General features: G+C 48.4%; 1 protein-coding gene across 3 annotated transcripts in view; it reads left to right on the forward strand.

Annotated features, from left to right (window-relative positions):
* The window catches only part of tpp2 (tripeptidyl peptidase 2), a 66,706-nt gene that overhangs the window by 34,488 nt on the left and 15,459 nt on the right, over positions 1-16,759 (forward strand). For all 3 annotated transcript variants that reach the window (XM_036972352.1, XM_036972353.1, XM_036972354.1), the window contains 7 exons: positions 195-301; positions 1,090-1,244; positions 6,998-7,114; positions 9,990-10,090; positions 11,168-11,264; positions 12,342-12,479; positions 16,140-16,384. In XM_036972352.1, the coding sequence (XP_036828247.1) occupies positions 195-301; positions 1,090-1,244; positions 6,998-7,114; positions 9,990-10,090; positions 11,168-11,264; positions 12,342-12,479; positions 16,140-16,384 (960 nt within the window). The remainder of the gene's footprint in view (positions 1-194; positions 302-1,089; positions 1,245-6,997; positions 7,115-9,989; positions 10,091-11,167; positions 11,265-12,341; positions 12,480-16,139; positions 16,385-16,759) is intronic.

Below are 16,759 nucleotides of genomic sequence, written 5' to 3' on the forward strand. Positions count from 1 at the left end.
CCCCTGTCTCTCTGCTCTAGTCTAGTGAATGGTATTGTGTTGTCCTGAGTACGGTATGTCCCCTGTCTCTCTGTAGAGTTCCTGAGGGCCACAGTCAGGAGGTTCTGTTCACAGATGTCCCCTGTCTCTCTGTAGAGTTCCTGAGGGCCACAGTCAGGAGGTTCTGTTCACAGATGTCCCCTGTCTCTCTGTAGAGTTCCTGAGGGCCACAGTCAGGAGGTTCTGTTCACAGATGTCCACTTCAGACCAGGACAGATTCGACGACACTTCATCACGGTTCCACGGGGAGCCTCCTGGGCAGGTGCGTGTGTGTGTGTGTCTGTGTGTGTGTGATTATATAATGGGTAATATTATCTGTATCGCACCCAAAAGAAAGATTTGTCAAATGTATCTCACCTCTTTTGCCCCCCCCTCTCTCTCCCCTCTCTCTCTCTCTCTCTCTCCCCCTCTCTCTCTCTCTCCCCCTCTCCATCTCTCTCTACCCCCCCCTCTCTCCCCCCTCTCAATTGCTCTCTACCCCCCCCTCTCTCTCTCCCCCTCTCCATCTCTCTCTCTACCCCCCCCTCTCTCTCTACCCCCCTCTCTCTCTCTCCCCCTCTCCATCTCTCTCTCTACCCCCCCTCTCTCTCTACCCCCCCTCTCTCTCTCCCCTCTCCATCTCTCTCTCTACCCCCCCTCTCTCTCTCTCCTCTCCATCTCTCTCTCCCCCCCTCTCTCTCCCCCCTCTCCATCTCTATCTCCCCCTCTCCCCCTCTCCATCTCTCTCTCCCCCCTCTCCCTCTCTCTCCCCCCTCTCCATCTCTCTCTCCTCCATCTCTCCCCCTCTCCATCTCTCTCTCTCTCCCCTCCCCCTCTCCATCTCTCCCCCCTCTCCGTCTCTCTCCTCCCCCTCTCCCCCCCTCCCCATCTCTCCCCCCTCTCCATCTCTCTCTCTCCCTCCCCTCTCCATCTCTCTCTCTATCTCTCTCTCTCTCTCTCTCTCTCTCTCTCTCTCTCCCTCCCCCCCCTCCCCCTGTCTCCCCCCTCTCCCTCTCTCTCCCCCCTCTCTCCATCTCTTCCCCCTCTCCGTCTCTCTCCTCCCCCCTCCAGAGATAACATTGACGTCTCAGAGTGGGGACGTGTCCTCTAAGTTTGTCCTCCATGCGGTCCACCTGGTGAAGCAGAGAGCTTACAGAGCCAACGAGTTCTACAAGTTCTCCTCTCTGCTGGAGAAGAGCTCCCTGACTGAAGCTTTCCCTGTCCTGGTACTGACTCTCACTCAATCAATCAGTCACTCAATCAATCAGTCACTCAATCAATCAGTCAAGTTCTCCTCTCTGCTGGAGAAGAGCTCCCTGACTGAAGCTTTCCCTGTCCTGGTACTGACTCGCACTCAATCAATCAGTCAGTCAATCAATCAGTCAGTCAGTCAGTTAGTCAAGCAATCAGTCAATCAGTCAGTCAGTCAGTCAGTCAGTCACTCACTCACTCACTCACTCACTCACTCACTCACTCAATCTATCAGTCAATCAAACAGTCACTCAGTCAATCAAACAGTCACTCAATCAGTCAGTCAATAAATAAATCAATCAGTCAGTCACTCAATCAGTCAATCATCAGTCAATCAAACAGTCAGTCAGTCACTCAGTCAGTCACTCAGTCACTCAGTCAGTCAGTCAGTCAGTCAGTCAGTCAACCAGTCAACCAGTCAGTCAGTCAACCAGTCAGTCAGTCAACCAGTCAGTCAACCCCAGTATATATTTCATAAGAAGCAGTCAACAATATGTGTGTAAACAATAGAGCTGTCCCCGACTAAAAACATGTTTTGTTTTGGTCGACCGAGTCGTCTGTTCTTTCGACCAATCGATTGGTAGAAATGTTAAAACTAGTTTTTTTTTCAATTTCTAAGAACATCCTGTTTGAATGGAATCAGCTGTAGGTACAGTACCTGGTACTGTAGGCTACTGAGCCTGTCTGATGCTTTAAGCACTGCCATTAAAACTGAAGACACACAAATTACTAAAGAGGGAGCCAGAGATCAATATAGGAGAAAATAACTTGTTCCCTGCCCCTCCTCCTGCTACCGGTACGCTCCGGAAGTTACTGGTACGCTCCGGAAGTTACCGGTACGCTCCGGAAGTTACCGTTACGCTCCGGAAGTTACCGGTACGCTCCGGAAGTTACCGTTACGCTCCGGAAGTTACCGGTACGCTCCGGAAGTTACCGGTACGCTCCGGAAGTTACTGGTACGCTCCGGAAGTTACCGGTACGCTCCGGAAGTTACCGGTACGCTCCGGAAGTTACCGGTACGCTCCGGAAGTTACCGGTACGCTCTGGAAGTTACCGGTACGCTCCGGAAGTTACCGGTACGCTCCGGAAGTTACCGTTACGCTCCGGAAGTTACCGTTACGCTCCGGAAGTTACCGGTACGCTCCGGAAGTTACCGTCAGGCTCCCGTAGTTACCGGTAACTGGCTACACCAGCGGTCGGCTGCCTTTTCCATGTGGAGTGCCAAGTTACCGTTTCTACTGATCTGCAATATGATTTTCATGTAATAGTTTCATTTTAATTTATAATAACGTCTTCGTATCTCAAAATTAATGTCATGTGGTTCATCAAATCTAAATGAAAATGATACAAACCTGAAAAGTAACTTCTATTCCCATTACCAACTATGTAAAAACAGCCGACATGAAACCAACAAATAAAAACCAGCCCACAGATAGAAAATAACCTGATTTAAAAATAACTATCCTATAAATCACATTGTCTACACATGGCCTGTCTGCAAGGAACTAGAAACATTGTATCAACTATTAACTTAGTCTCACACTTTGGGCCATTGATCTTCAGACACACAACTGTAGTCAGGTAGGTCTAATTTACACCAGGGATGAGCAGTAATCAGGTAGGTCTAATTTACACCAGGGATGAGCAGTAATCAGGGAGGTCTAATTTACACCAGGGATGAGCGGTAATCAGGTAGGTCTAATTTACACCAGGGATGAGCAGTAATCAGGGAGGTCTAATTTACACCAGGGATGAGCGGTAATCAGGTAGGTCTAATTTACACCAGGGATGAGCAGTAATCAGGTAGGTCTAATTTACACCAGGGATGAGCAGTAATCAGGGAGGTCTAATTTACACCAGGGATGAGCGGTAATCAGGTAGGTCTAATTTACACCAGGGATGAGCAGTAATCAGGTAGGTCTAATTTACACCAGGGATGAGCAGTAATCAGGTAGGTCTAATTTACACCAGGGATGAGCAGTAATCAGGTAGGTCTAATTTACACCAGGGATGAGCAGTAATCAGGGAGGTCTAATTTACACCAGGGATGAGCGGTAATCAGGTAGGTCTAATTTACACCAGGGATGAGCAGTAATCAGGGAGGTCTAATTTACACCAGGGATGAGCGGTAATCAGGTAGGTCTAATTTACACCAGGGATGAGTAGTAATCAGAGAGGTCTAATTTACACCAGGGATGAGGGGTAGTCAGGTAGTCTATAGGTCTACTTCTATGTGTAATCAGGTAGTCTATAGGTCTACTTCTATGTGTCATCAGGTAGTCTATAGGTCTACTTCTATGTGTCATCAGGTAGTCTATAGGTCTACTTCTATGTGTAATCAGGTAGTCTATAGGTCTACTTCTATGTGTCATCAGGTAGTCTATAGGTCTACTTCTATGTGTCATCAGGCCAGGTAGTCTGTAGGTCTACTTCTATGTGTAATCAGGCCAGGTAGTCTATAGGTCTACTTCTATGTGTAATCAGGTAGCCTATAGACCTACTTCTATGTTTAATTAGGGCCAGGTAGTCTATAGACCGACTTCTATGTGTAATCAGGGTCAGGATGGATTAGTCCACTCAGACAGGCCTCTACAATGGATTAGTCCACTCAGACAGGCCTCTACAATGGATTAGTCCACTGAGACAGGCCTCTACAATGGATTAGTCCACTCAGACAGGCCTCTACAATGGATTAGTCCGCTCAGACAGGCCTCTACAATGGATTAGTCCACTGAGACAGGCCTCCACAATGGATTAGTCCACTCAGACAGGCCTCTATAATGGTTTAGTCCACTCAGACAGGTCTCTACAATGGATTAGTCCACTCAGACAGGCCTCTACAATGGATTAGTCCACTCAGACGGGCCTCTATAATGGATTAGTCCACTCAGACAGGCCTCTACAATGGATTAGTCCACTGAGACAGGCCTCTACAATGGATTAGTCCACTCAGACAGGCCTCTACAATGGATTAGTCCGCTCAGACAGGCCTCTACAATGGATTAGTCCTCTCAGACAGGCCTCTACAATGGATTAGTCCACTGAGACAGGCCTCTACAATGGATTAGTCCACTGAGACAGGACTCTACAATGGATTAGTCCGCTCAGACAGGCCTCTACAATGGATTAGTCCACTGAGACAGGCCTCCGCAAAGGATTAGTCCACTCAGACAGGCCTCTATAATGGATTAGTCCACTCAGACAGGCCTCTACAATGGATTAGTCCACTCAGACAGGCCTCTACAATGGATTAGTCCACTCAGACAGGTCTCTACAATGGATTAGTCCACTCAGACAGGCCTCTACAATGGATTAGTCCACTCAGACAGGCCTCTACAATGGATTAGTCCACTGAGACAGGCCTCTATAATGGATTAGTCCAATCAGACTCTACTGAGACAGGCGTGAATCAGAGAGGCGTCTGATCGACTAAAAAGATCTCGGTCGACCAACAGCCTATCGACCAATCAAATGACCAGGGGACTAAATGGGATCAGCCCTAGGAAACAATAGACCAGGGGACTAAATGGGATTAGCCCTAGGAAACAATAGACCAGGGGACTAAATGGGATCAGCCCTAGTAAACAATAGACCAGGGGACTAAATGGGATCAGCCCTAGGAAACAATAGACCAGTGGACTAAATGGGATCAGCCCTAGGAAACAATAGACCAGGGGACTAAATGGGATCATCCCTGGGAAACAATAGACCAGGGGACTAAATGGGATCAGCCCTAGTGAACAATAGACCAGTGGACTAAATGGGATCAGCCCTAGTGAACAATAGACCAGTGGACTAAATGGGATCAGCCCTAGGAAACAATAGACCAGGGGACTAAATGGGACCAGCCCTAGGAAACAATAGACCAGGGGACTAAATGGTATCAGCCCTAGTAAACAATAGACCAGGGGACTAAATGGGATCAGTCCTAGGAAACAATAGACCAGGGGACTAATTGGGATCATCCCTATGAAACAATAGACCAGGGGACTAAATGGGATCAGTCCTAGGAAACAATAGGCCAGGGGACTAAATGGGATCAGCCCTAGGAAACAATAGACCAGGGGACTAAATGGGATCAGCCCTATGAAACAAACACAATATATCCAGGTGGTCTCTGTGATGCTGTTTTGACTGAGTGTCTCTCCTCTCTAGTCAGGGAGGACAGTAGAGTTATGTGATGCTGTTTTGACTGAGTGTCTCTCCTCTCTAGTCGGGGAGGACAGTAGAGTTATGTGATGCTGTTTTGACTGAGTGTCTCTCCTCTCTAGTCAGGGAGGACAGTAGAGTTATGTGTCTCTGTGATGCTGTTTTGACTGAGTGTCTCTCCTCTCTAGTCAGGGAGGACAGTAGAGTTATGTGTCTCTGTGATGCTGTTTTGACTGAGTGTCTCTCCTCTCTAGTCAGGGAGGACAGTAGAGTTATGTGATGCTGTTTTGACCGAGTGTCTCTCCTCTCTAGTCAGGGAGGACAGTAGAGTTATGTGTCTCTGTGATGCTGTTTTGACTGAGTGTCTCCTCTCTAGTCGGGGAGGACAGTAGAGTTATGTGATGCTGTTTTGACTGAGTGTCTCTCCTCTCTAGTCAGGGAGGACAGTAGAGTTATGTGATGCTGTTTTGACTGAGTGTCTCTCCTCTCTAGTCAGGGAGGACAGTAGAGTTATGTGATGCTGTTTTGACTGAGTGTCTCTCCTCTCTAGTCGGGGAGGACAGTAGAGTTATGTGATGCTGTTTTGACTGAGTGTCTCTCCTCTCTAGTCAGGGAGGACAGTAGAGTTATGTGTCTCTGTGATGCTGTTTTGACTGAGTGTCTCTCCTCTCTAGTCAGGGAGGACAGTAGAGTTATGTGTCTCTGTGATGCTGTTTTGACTGAGTGTCTCTCCTCTCTAGTCAGGGAGGACAGTAGAGTTATGTGATGCTGTTTTGACTGAGTGTCTCTCCTCTAGTCAGGGAGGACAGTAGAGTTATGTGTCTCTGTGATGCTGTTTTGACTGAGTGTCTCCTCTCTAGTCGGGGAGGACAGTAGAGTTATGTGATGCTGTTTTGACTGAGTGTCTCTCCTCTCTAGTCAGGGAGGACAGTAGAGTTATGTGATGCTGTTTTGACTGAGTGTCTCTCCTCTCTAGTCAGGGAGGACAGTAGAGTTATGTGATGCTGTTTTGACTGAGTGTCTCTCCTCTCTAGTCGGGGAGGACAGTAGAGTTATGTGATGCTGTTTTGACTGAGTGTCTCTCCTCTCTAGTCAGGGAGGACAGTAGAGTTATGTGTCTCTGTGATGCTGTTTTGACTGAGTGTCTCTCCTCTCTAGTCAGGGAGGACAGTAGAGTTATGTGTCTCTGTGATGCTGTTTTGACTGAGTGTCTCTCCTCTCTAGTCAGGGAGGACAGTAGAGTTATGTGATGCTGTTTTGACTGAGTGTCTCTCCTCTAGTCAGGGAGGACAGTAGAGTTATGTGTCTCTGTGATGCTGTTTTGACTGAGTGTCTCCTCTCTAGTCGGGGAGGACAGTAGAGTTATGTGATGCTGTTTTGACTGAGTGTCTCTCCTCTCTAGTCAGGGAGGACAGTAGAGTTATGTGATGCTGTTTTGACTGAGTGTCTCTCCTCTCTAGTCAGGGAGGACAGTAGAGTTATGTGTCTCTGTGATGCTGTTTTGACTGAGTGTCTCCTCTCTAGTCGGGGAGGACAGTAGAGTTATGTGATGCTGTTTTGACTGAGTGTCTCTCTCTAGTCAGGGAGGACAGTAGAGTTATGTGTCGCCCGGTGGTGGGCCAGCCTTGGTGACGTCACCGTTGACTACAGCATCTCCTTCCACGGCCTGACCACCTCACCCTCACCTCTACACATAGTGAGTATATACACCTCACCTCACCTCTACACACCACCTCACCTCTACACACCACCTCACCGTCACCTCTACACACCCCCTCACCGTCACCTCTACACACCCCCTCACCTCTACACACCATCTCACCCTCACCTCTACACATAGTGAGTATATACACCTCACCTCACCTCTACACACCACCTCACCTCTACACACCACCTCACCCTCACCTCTACACATAGTGAGTATATACACCTCACCTCACCTCTACACACCACCTCACCTCTACACACCACCTCACCGTCACCTCTACACACCCCCTCACCTCTACACACCACCTCACCCTCACCTCTACACACCACCTCACCCTCACCTCTACACATAGTGAGTATATACACCTCACCTCACCTCTACACACCATCTCACCTCTACACACCACCTCACCGTTACCTCTACACACCCCCTCACCTCTACACACCACCTCACCCTCACCTCTACACACCACCTCACCCTCACCTCTACACATAGTGAGTATATACACCTCACCTCAACTCTACACACCACCTCACCCTCACCTCTACACATAGTGAGTATATACACCTCACCTCAACTCTACACACCACCTCACCCTCACCTCTACACATAGTGAGTATATACACCTCACCTCACCTCTACACACCACCTCACCTCTACACACCACCTCACCTCTACACACCACCTCACCCTCACCTCTACACATAGTGAGTATATACACCTCACCTCTACACACCACCTCACCTCTACACACCACCTCACCTCTACACACCACCTCACCTCTACACACCACCTCACCCTCACCTCTACACATAGTGAGTATATACACACCACCTCACCTCTACACACCACCTCACCTCTACACACCACCTCACCCTCACCTCTACACATAGTGAGTATATACACCTCACCTCTACACACCACCTCACCTCTACACACCACCTCACTGTCACCTCTACACATAGTGAGTATATACACCTCACCTCACCTCTACACACCACCTCAACCTCACCTCTACACATAGTGAGTATATACACCTCACCTCACCTCTACACACCACCTCACCCTCACCTCTACACATAGTGAGTATATACACCTCACCTCACCTCTACGCACCACCTCAACCTCACCTCTACACATAGTGAGTATATACACCTCATCTCACCTCTACACACCACCTCACCTCTACACACCATCTCACCTCTACACACCACCTCACCGTCACCTCTACACCTAGTGAGTATATACACCTCACCTCTACACACCACCTCACCTCTACACACCATCTCACCTCTACACACCATCTCACCTCTACACATAGTGAGTATATACACACCACCTCACCTCTACACACCACCTCACCTCTACACACCATCTCACCTCTACACACCATCTCACCGTCACCTCTACACATAGTGAGTATATACACCTCACCTCTACACACCACCTCACCTCTACACATAGTGAGTATATACACCTCACCTCACCTCTACACACCACCTCACCTCTACACACCACCTCACCTCTACACATAGTGAGTATATACACACCACCTCACCTCTACACACCACCTCACCTCTACACACCACCTCACTCTCACCTCTACACATAGTGAGTATATACACACCACCTCACCTCTACACACCACCTCACCTCTACACACCACCTCACCCTCACCTCTACACATAGTAAGTATATACACCTCACCTCACCTCTACACACCACCTCAACCTCACCTCTACACATAGTGAGTATATACACCTCACCTCACCTCTACACACCACCTCACCTCTACACACCACCTCACCCTCACCTCTACACACCCCCTCACCTCTACACACCACTTCACCTCTACACACCACCTCACCTCTACACACCACCTCACCCTCACCTCTACACATAGTGAGTATATACACCTCACCTCTACACACCACCTCACCTCTACACACCACTTCACCTCTACACACCACCTCACCTCTACACACCACCTCACCCTCACCTCTACACATAGTGAGTGTATACACACCACCTCACCTCTACACACCACCTCACCTCTACACACCACCTCACCTCTACACACCACCTCACCTCTACACACCACCTCACCCTCACCTCACGTCTACACACCACCTCACCTCTACACACCACCTCACCTCTACACACCACCTCACCCTCACCTCACGTCTACACACCACCTCACCTCTACACACCACCTCACCTCTACACACCACCTCACCCTCACCTCACGTCTACACACCACCTCACCTCTACACACCACCTCACCCTCACCTCACGTCTACACACCACCTCACCTCTACACACCACCTCACCGTCACCTCTACACATAGTTAGTATATACCACCTCTAGATACCATCTCACCTCTACACATAGTGAGTATATACACCTCCCCTCATCTCTACACATAGTTAGTATATACCACCTCTAGATACCACCTCACCTCTAGACACCACCTCACCTCTACACACCCTCACCTCACCTCTACACCTCACCTCACCTCTCTCTACACACCACCTATAATTGTTTTCCCTCAATCTACACACAATACCCCATGATGACATCACAATACCCCATGATGACATCACAATACCCCATAATGACATCACAATACCTAAATCTAGAAAGGCCTAAATCACCTTGTCTTATCTGCAGTATTACTACTGCACTGTTGGAGCTAGTTTAATCATGTTAGAATAAGGCTGTAATGTAACAAAATATGGAAAAAGGTCAAGGGGTCTGAAAACAAAACTATACCACAGCAGGAACACACTCCTCTGTGTTGTGGGACCAGTTTTACGACCAAAAGTATTTTCCTTTTCTGACTCATGATTTTGTCTCACCCAGCATGCATCAGACGGCGTGACTAGTTTTGAGGTGTCCTCTCCCCTGAGGTACGAGGACGTTTCTCCCAGCATCACCCTGAAGACTTGGGTCCAGCCACTCAGGTACAAAACTAAAGAGATACACACACCCACACGTTTCTCCCAGGGTCACTCTGAAGATCTGTGTGCAGCCACACTGGGACATATGTCTCCAAATACAACCCCCTACCTACTCCTCTACCCACCACCTACAGTCTGATATATATACCGGGTTACATTAGTCACTAATCTGGTCAGCTTCGTGATTAACTTCTGTGTTCAAACGTGTTCGTTTCTGTGAGGAAACTCTCAGCTTCTCCGTCTCCATCCTCTCAGGAGGAAACTCTCAGAAGGAAACTCTCAGCTTCTATGTCTCCATCCTCTCAGAAGGAAACTCTCAGCTTCTATGTCTCCATCCTCTCAGATGGAAACTCTCAGCTTCTCCGTCTCCATCCTCTCAGGAGGAAACTCTCAGAAGGAAACTCTCAGCTTCTATGTCTCCATCCTCTCAGAAGGAAACTCTCAGCTTCTATGTCTCCATCCTCTCAGAAGGAAACTCTCAGCTTCTCCGTCTCCATCCTCTCAGAAGGAAACTCTCAGCTTCTCCATCCTCTCAGAAGGAAACTCTCAGCTTCTACATCTCCATCCTCTCAGAAGGAAACTCTCAGCTTCTCCATCCTCTCAGAAGGAAACTCTCAGCTTCTCCGTCTCCATCCTCTCAGAAGGAAACTCTCAGCTTCTACGTCTCCATCCTCTCAGAAGGAAACTCTCAGCTTCTATGTCTCCATCCTCTCAGAAGGAAACATCCCATCTAGTCCTGACAGATCGTCTCAGTGTACAGAGTCTAACCCACAGCATCTATCCACAAGCATCCCATCTAGTCCTGACAGATCGTCTGTGTACAGAGTCTAACCCACAGCATCTATCCCCAAGCATCCCATCTAGTCCTGACAGATCGTCTCAGTATACAGAGTCTAACCCACAGCATCTATCCCCAAGCATCCCATCTAGTCCTGACAGATCGTCTCAGTATACAGAGTCTAACCCACAGCATCTATCCCCAAGCATCCCATCTAGTCCTGACAGATCGTCTCAGTGTACAGAGTCTAACCCACAGCATCTATCCCCAAGCATCCCATCTAACTGTCTGTTTCCTTCCAGACCTCTGAGTTCTAAGATCAAGGCCCTGGGTCACAGAGATGTCCTCCCCAACAACAGACAACTCTACGAAATCATCCTCACCTACAGCTTCCACCAGGTGAGAGTGTCTAAGTTGTATTATACACCTCTGTTTGGTGTGTGTGACCTCTCTACCTCTCTACCTCTCTCCCCAGCTGTCTAGTACTGTGTCTGACCTCTCTACCTCTCTACCTCTCTCCCCAGCTGTCCAGTGCTGTGTGTCTGACCTCTCTCCCCAGCTGTCCAGTACTGTGTGTCTGACCTCTCTACCTCTCTACCTCTCTCCCCAGCTGTCCAGTACTGTGTGTCTGACCTCTCTACCTCTCTCCCCAGCTGTCTAGTACTGTGTCTGACCTCTCTACCTCTCTCCCCAGCTGTCCAGTGCTGTGTGTCTGAACTCTCTACCTCTCTCCCCAGCTGTCCAGTACTGTCTGACCTCTCTACCTCTCTACCTCTCTCCCCAGCTGTCCAGTACTGTGTGTCTGACCTCTCTACCTCTCTCCCCAGCTGTCCAGTACTGTGTCTGACCTCTCTACCTCTCTACCTCTCTCCCCAGCTGTCCAGTACTGTGTGTCTGACCTCTCTACCTCTCTCCCCAGCTGTCCAGTACTGTGTGTGTGACCTCTCTACCTCTCTCCCCAGCTGTCCAGTACTGTGTCTGACCTCTCTACCTCTCTACCTCTCTCCCCAGCTGTCCAGTACTGTGTGTCTGACCTCTCTACCTCTCTCCCCAGCTGTCCAGTACTGTGTCTGACCTCTCTACCTCTCTCCCCAGCTGTCCAGTACTGTGTGTCTGACCTCTCTACCTCTCTCCCCAGCTGTCCAGTACTGTGTGTGTGACCTCTCTACCTCTCCCCAGCCTAAGTCAGGAAAGGTGACCCCCAGCTGTCCAGTACTGTGTGTCTGACCTCTCTACCTCTCTCCCCAGCTGTCCAGTACTGTGTGTCTGACCTCTCTACCTCTCTCCCCAGCCTAAGTCAGGAGAGATGACCCCCAGCTGTCCAGTACTGTGTGTCTGACCTCTCTACCTCTCTACCTCTCCCCAGCTGTCCAGTACTGTGTGTCTGACCTCTCTACCTTTCTCCCCAGCCTAAGTCAGGAGAGGTGACCCCCAGCTTTCCAGTACTGTGTGTCTGACCTCTACCTCTCTCCCCAGCCTAAGTCAGGAGAGGTGACCCCCAGCTGTCCAGTACTGTGTGACCAGTTGTATGAATCAGAGTTTGACTCTCAGCTCTGGATGCTGTTTGACCAGAACAAGAGACTACTGGGCTCTGGAGACGCCTACCCACACCAGGTAGTAACCACAACACAACCATGATATAACTATAATACAACCACAACACAACCATGATATAACCACAACTCAACCATGATATAACCATAATACAACCATGATATAACCACAACACAACCACAATATGACCACTACACAACCATGATATAACCATAATACAACCATAATACAACCATGATATAACCACAACTCAACCATGATATAACCATAATACAACCATGATATAACCACAACACAACCATGATATAACCACAACACAACCATGATATAACCACAACACAACCATGATATAACCACAACTCAACCATGATATAACCATAATACAACCATGATATAACCATAATACAACCACGATTTAACCACAACACAACCACGATATAACCACAACACAACCACGATATAACCACAACACAACCATGATATAACCACAACACAACCATGATATAACCACAACACAACCATGATATAACCACAACACAACCATGATATAACCACAACACAGCCATGATATAACCACAACACAACCATGATATAACCACAACACAACCATGATATAACCACAACACAACCATGATATAACCACAACACAACCATGATATAACCACAACACAACCATGATATAACCACAACACAGCCATGATATAACCACAACACAACCATGATATAACCACAACACAACCATGATATAACCACAACACAGCCATGATATAACCACAACACAACCATGATATAACCACAACACAACCATGATATAACCACAACACAACCATGATATAACCACAACACAACCATGATATAACCATGATACAACCAGAACAAGAGACTACTGGGCTCTGGAGACGCCTACCCACACCAGGTAGTAACCACAACACAACCATGATATAACCACAACACAACCATGATATAACCACAACACAACCATGATATAACCATGATACAACCAGAACAAGAGACTGCTGGGCTCTGGAGACTCCTACCACACCAGGTAGTAACCACAACATTATAAGAGACTGCTGGGCTCTGGAGACTCCTACCACACCAGGTAGTAACCACAACATTAGAAGAGACTACTGGTCTCTAGACTCCTACCACACCAGGTAGTAACCACAACATTAGAAGAGACTACTGGTCTCTAGACTCCTACCACACCAGGTAGTAACCACAACATTAGAAGAGACTACTGGTCTCTCTAGACTCCTACCACACCAGGTAGTAACCACAACATTAGAAGAGACTACTGGTCTCTCTAGACTCCTACCACACTAGGTAGTAACCACAACATTAGAAGAGACTACTGGTCTCTCTAGACTCCTACCACACTAGGTAGTAACCACAACATTAGAAGAGACTACTGGTCTCTCTAGACTCCTACCACACCAGGTAGTAACCACAACATTAGAAGAGACTACTGGTCTCTAGACTCCTACCACACCAGGTAGTAACCACAACATTAGAAGAGACTACTGGTCCCTAGAGACTCCTACCACACACTCGTACCCCTGACGGCGTGGTACGTACCCCTGGGGGTACATACCCCAGTTTGGGAACCACTGCTACATGGCAACGTTGTCTAGATGGAATTTGTATTTGTGGTCCTGGTGACTGGACCTTTTCTGGAACACCATTATTTTGGTCTTACTGAGATTTACTGTCAGGGCCCAGGTCTGTCAGGGTCCAGAATCTATCTAGGTGCTGCTGTAGGCCCTCCTTGGTTGGTGACAGAAGTATCAGCAAACAGTAGACATTTGACTTCAGATTCTAGTAGGGTGAGGCCGGGTGCTGCAGACTGTTCTAGTGCCCTCGCCAATTCGTTGATATACAGTGGGGCAAAAAAGTATTTAGTCAGCCACCAATAGTGCAAGTTCTCCCACTTAAACAGATGAGAGAGGCCTGTAATTTTCATCATAGGTACACTTCAACTATGACAGACAAAATGATTTTTTTAAATCCAGAAAATCACATTGTAGAATTTTTTATGAATTTATTTGGAAAATAAGTATTTGGTCACCTATAAACAAGCAAGATTTCTGGCTCTCACAGACCTGTAACTTCTTCTTTAAGAGGCTCCTCTGTCCTCCACTCGTTACCTGTATTAATGGCAGCTGTTTGAAGTTGTTATCAGTATAAAAGACACCTGTCCACAACCTCAAACAGTCACACTCCAAACTCCACTATGGCCAAGACCAAAGAGCTGTCAAAGGACACCAGAAACAAAATTGTAGACCTGCACCAGGCTGGGAAGACTGAATCTGCAATAGGTAAGCAGCTTGGTTTGAAGAAATCAACTGTGGGAGCAATTATTAGGAAATGGAAGACATACAAGACCACTGATAATCTCCCTCGATCTGGGGCTCCACGCAAGATCTCACCCCGTAGGATCAAAATGATCACAAGAACGGTGAGCAAAAATCCCAGAACCACACGGGGGAACCTAGTGAATGACCTGCAGAGAGCTGGGACCAAAGTAACAAAGCCTACCATCAGTAACACACTACGCCGCCAGGGACTCAAATCCTGCAGTGCCAGACGTGTCCCCCTGCTTAAGCCAGTACATGTCCAGGCCCGTCTGAAGTTTGCTAGAGAGCATTTGGATGATCCAGAAGAAGATTGGGAGAATGTCATATGGTCAGATGAAACCAAAATATAACTTTTTGGTAAAAACTCAACTCGTCGTGTTTGGAGGACAAAGAATGCTAAGTTGCATCCAAAGAACACCATGCCTACTGTGAAGCATGGGGGTGGAAACATCATGCTTTGGGGCTGTTTTTCTGCAAAGGGACCAGGACAACTGATCCGTGTAAAAGAAAGAATGAATGGGGCCATGTATCGTGAGATTTTGAGTGAAAACCTCCTTCCATCAGCAAGGGCATTGAAGATGAAACATGGCTGGGTCTTTCAGCATGACAATGATCCCAAACACACCGCCCGGGCAACGAAGGAGTGGCTTCGTAAGAAGCATTTCAAGGTCCTGGAGTGGCCTAGCCAGTCTCCAGATCTCAACCCCATAGAAAATCTTTGGAGGGAGTTGAAAGTCCGTGTTGCCCAGCAACAGCCCCAAAACATTACTGCTCTAGAGGAGATCTGCATGGAGGAATGTTTGTGTACATTGATTTTATAATGTTGTATGTTTACCCTCTCCTCTCTCTCTCCTCTCTCTTTCTCTCATCTCCTCTCTTTCTCTCTTCTCTCATCTCCTCTCTTTCTCTCATCTCCTCTCTCTTTCTCTCCTCTCCTCTCTCCTCTCTTCTCTCTCTTTCTCTCCTCTCTTCTCTCTTCTCTCTCTTTCTCTCCTCTCTCTTTCTCTCTTTCTCTCTATCTCTCCTCTCCTCTCCTCCCCTCTCCTCCCCTCTCCTCTCCTCTCCTCTCCTCTCCTCTCCTCTCCTCTCCTCTCCTCTCCTCTCCTCTCCTCTCCTCTCCTCTCCTCTCCTCTCCTCTCCCCCTCCCCTCCCCTCCCCTCCCCTCCCCTCCCCTCTCCTCTCCTCTCCTCTCCTCTCCTCTACCTCTCCTCTACCTCTCCTCTCCTCTCCTCTCCTCTACCTCTCATCTACCTCTCCTCTCCTCTCCTCTACCTCTCCTCTACCTCTCCTCTACCTCTCCTCCCCTCCCCTCCCCTCTCCTCTCCTCTCCTCTTCCTCTTCCTCTCCTCTCTCTCTCCATCAGTACTCTCTGAAACTAGAGAAAGGTGACTACACGCTGCGTCTGCAGGTGCGTCATGAGCAGGCCAGTGAGCTGGAGCGTCTGAAGGACCTTCCGTTTGTGGTGTCCCACCGTCTGTCCACTACTCTGACCCTGGACGTGTACGAGTCTCACCGCGCTGCCCTCTTGGCTAAGAAGAAAACCAACTCCCTGACCCTGACCCCTGGAGCTACCCAGCCTTTTTATGTTACAGCCCTGCCTGACGACAAGTAAGTAACCCCTGACCCCTAGAGACCCTGACCCCTGGAGCTACCCAGCCTTTTTATGTTACAGCCCTGCCTGACGACAAGTAAGTAACCCCTGACCCCTAGAGACCCTGACCCCTGGAGCTACCCAGCCTTTTTATGTTACAGCCCTGCCTGACGACAAGTAAGTAACCCCTGACCCCTAGAGACCCTGACCCCTGGAACTACCCAGCCTTTTTATGTTACAGCCCTGCCTGACGACAAGTAAGTAACCCCTGACCCCTAGAAACCCTGACCCCTGGTACTACCCAGCCTTTTTATGTTACAGCCCTGCCTGACGACAAGTAAGTAACCCCTGACCCCTAGAGACCCTGACCCCTGGAACTACCCAGCCTTTTT

Source organism: Oncorhynchus mykiss, unplaced genomic scaffold (assembly GCF_013265735.2).
Source record: "Oncorhynchus mykiss isolate Arlee unplaced genomic scaffold, USDA_OmykA_1.1 un_scaffold_144, whole genome shotgun sequence".
NCBI classification, from domain to species: Eukaryota; Metazoa; Chordata; class Actinopteri; order Salmoniformes; family Salmonidae; genus Oncorhynchus; species Oncorhynchus mykiss.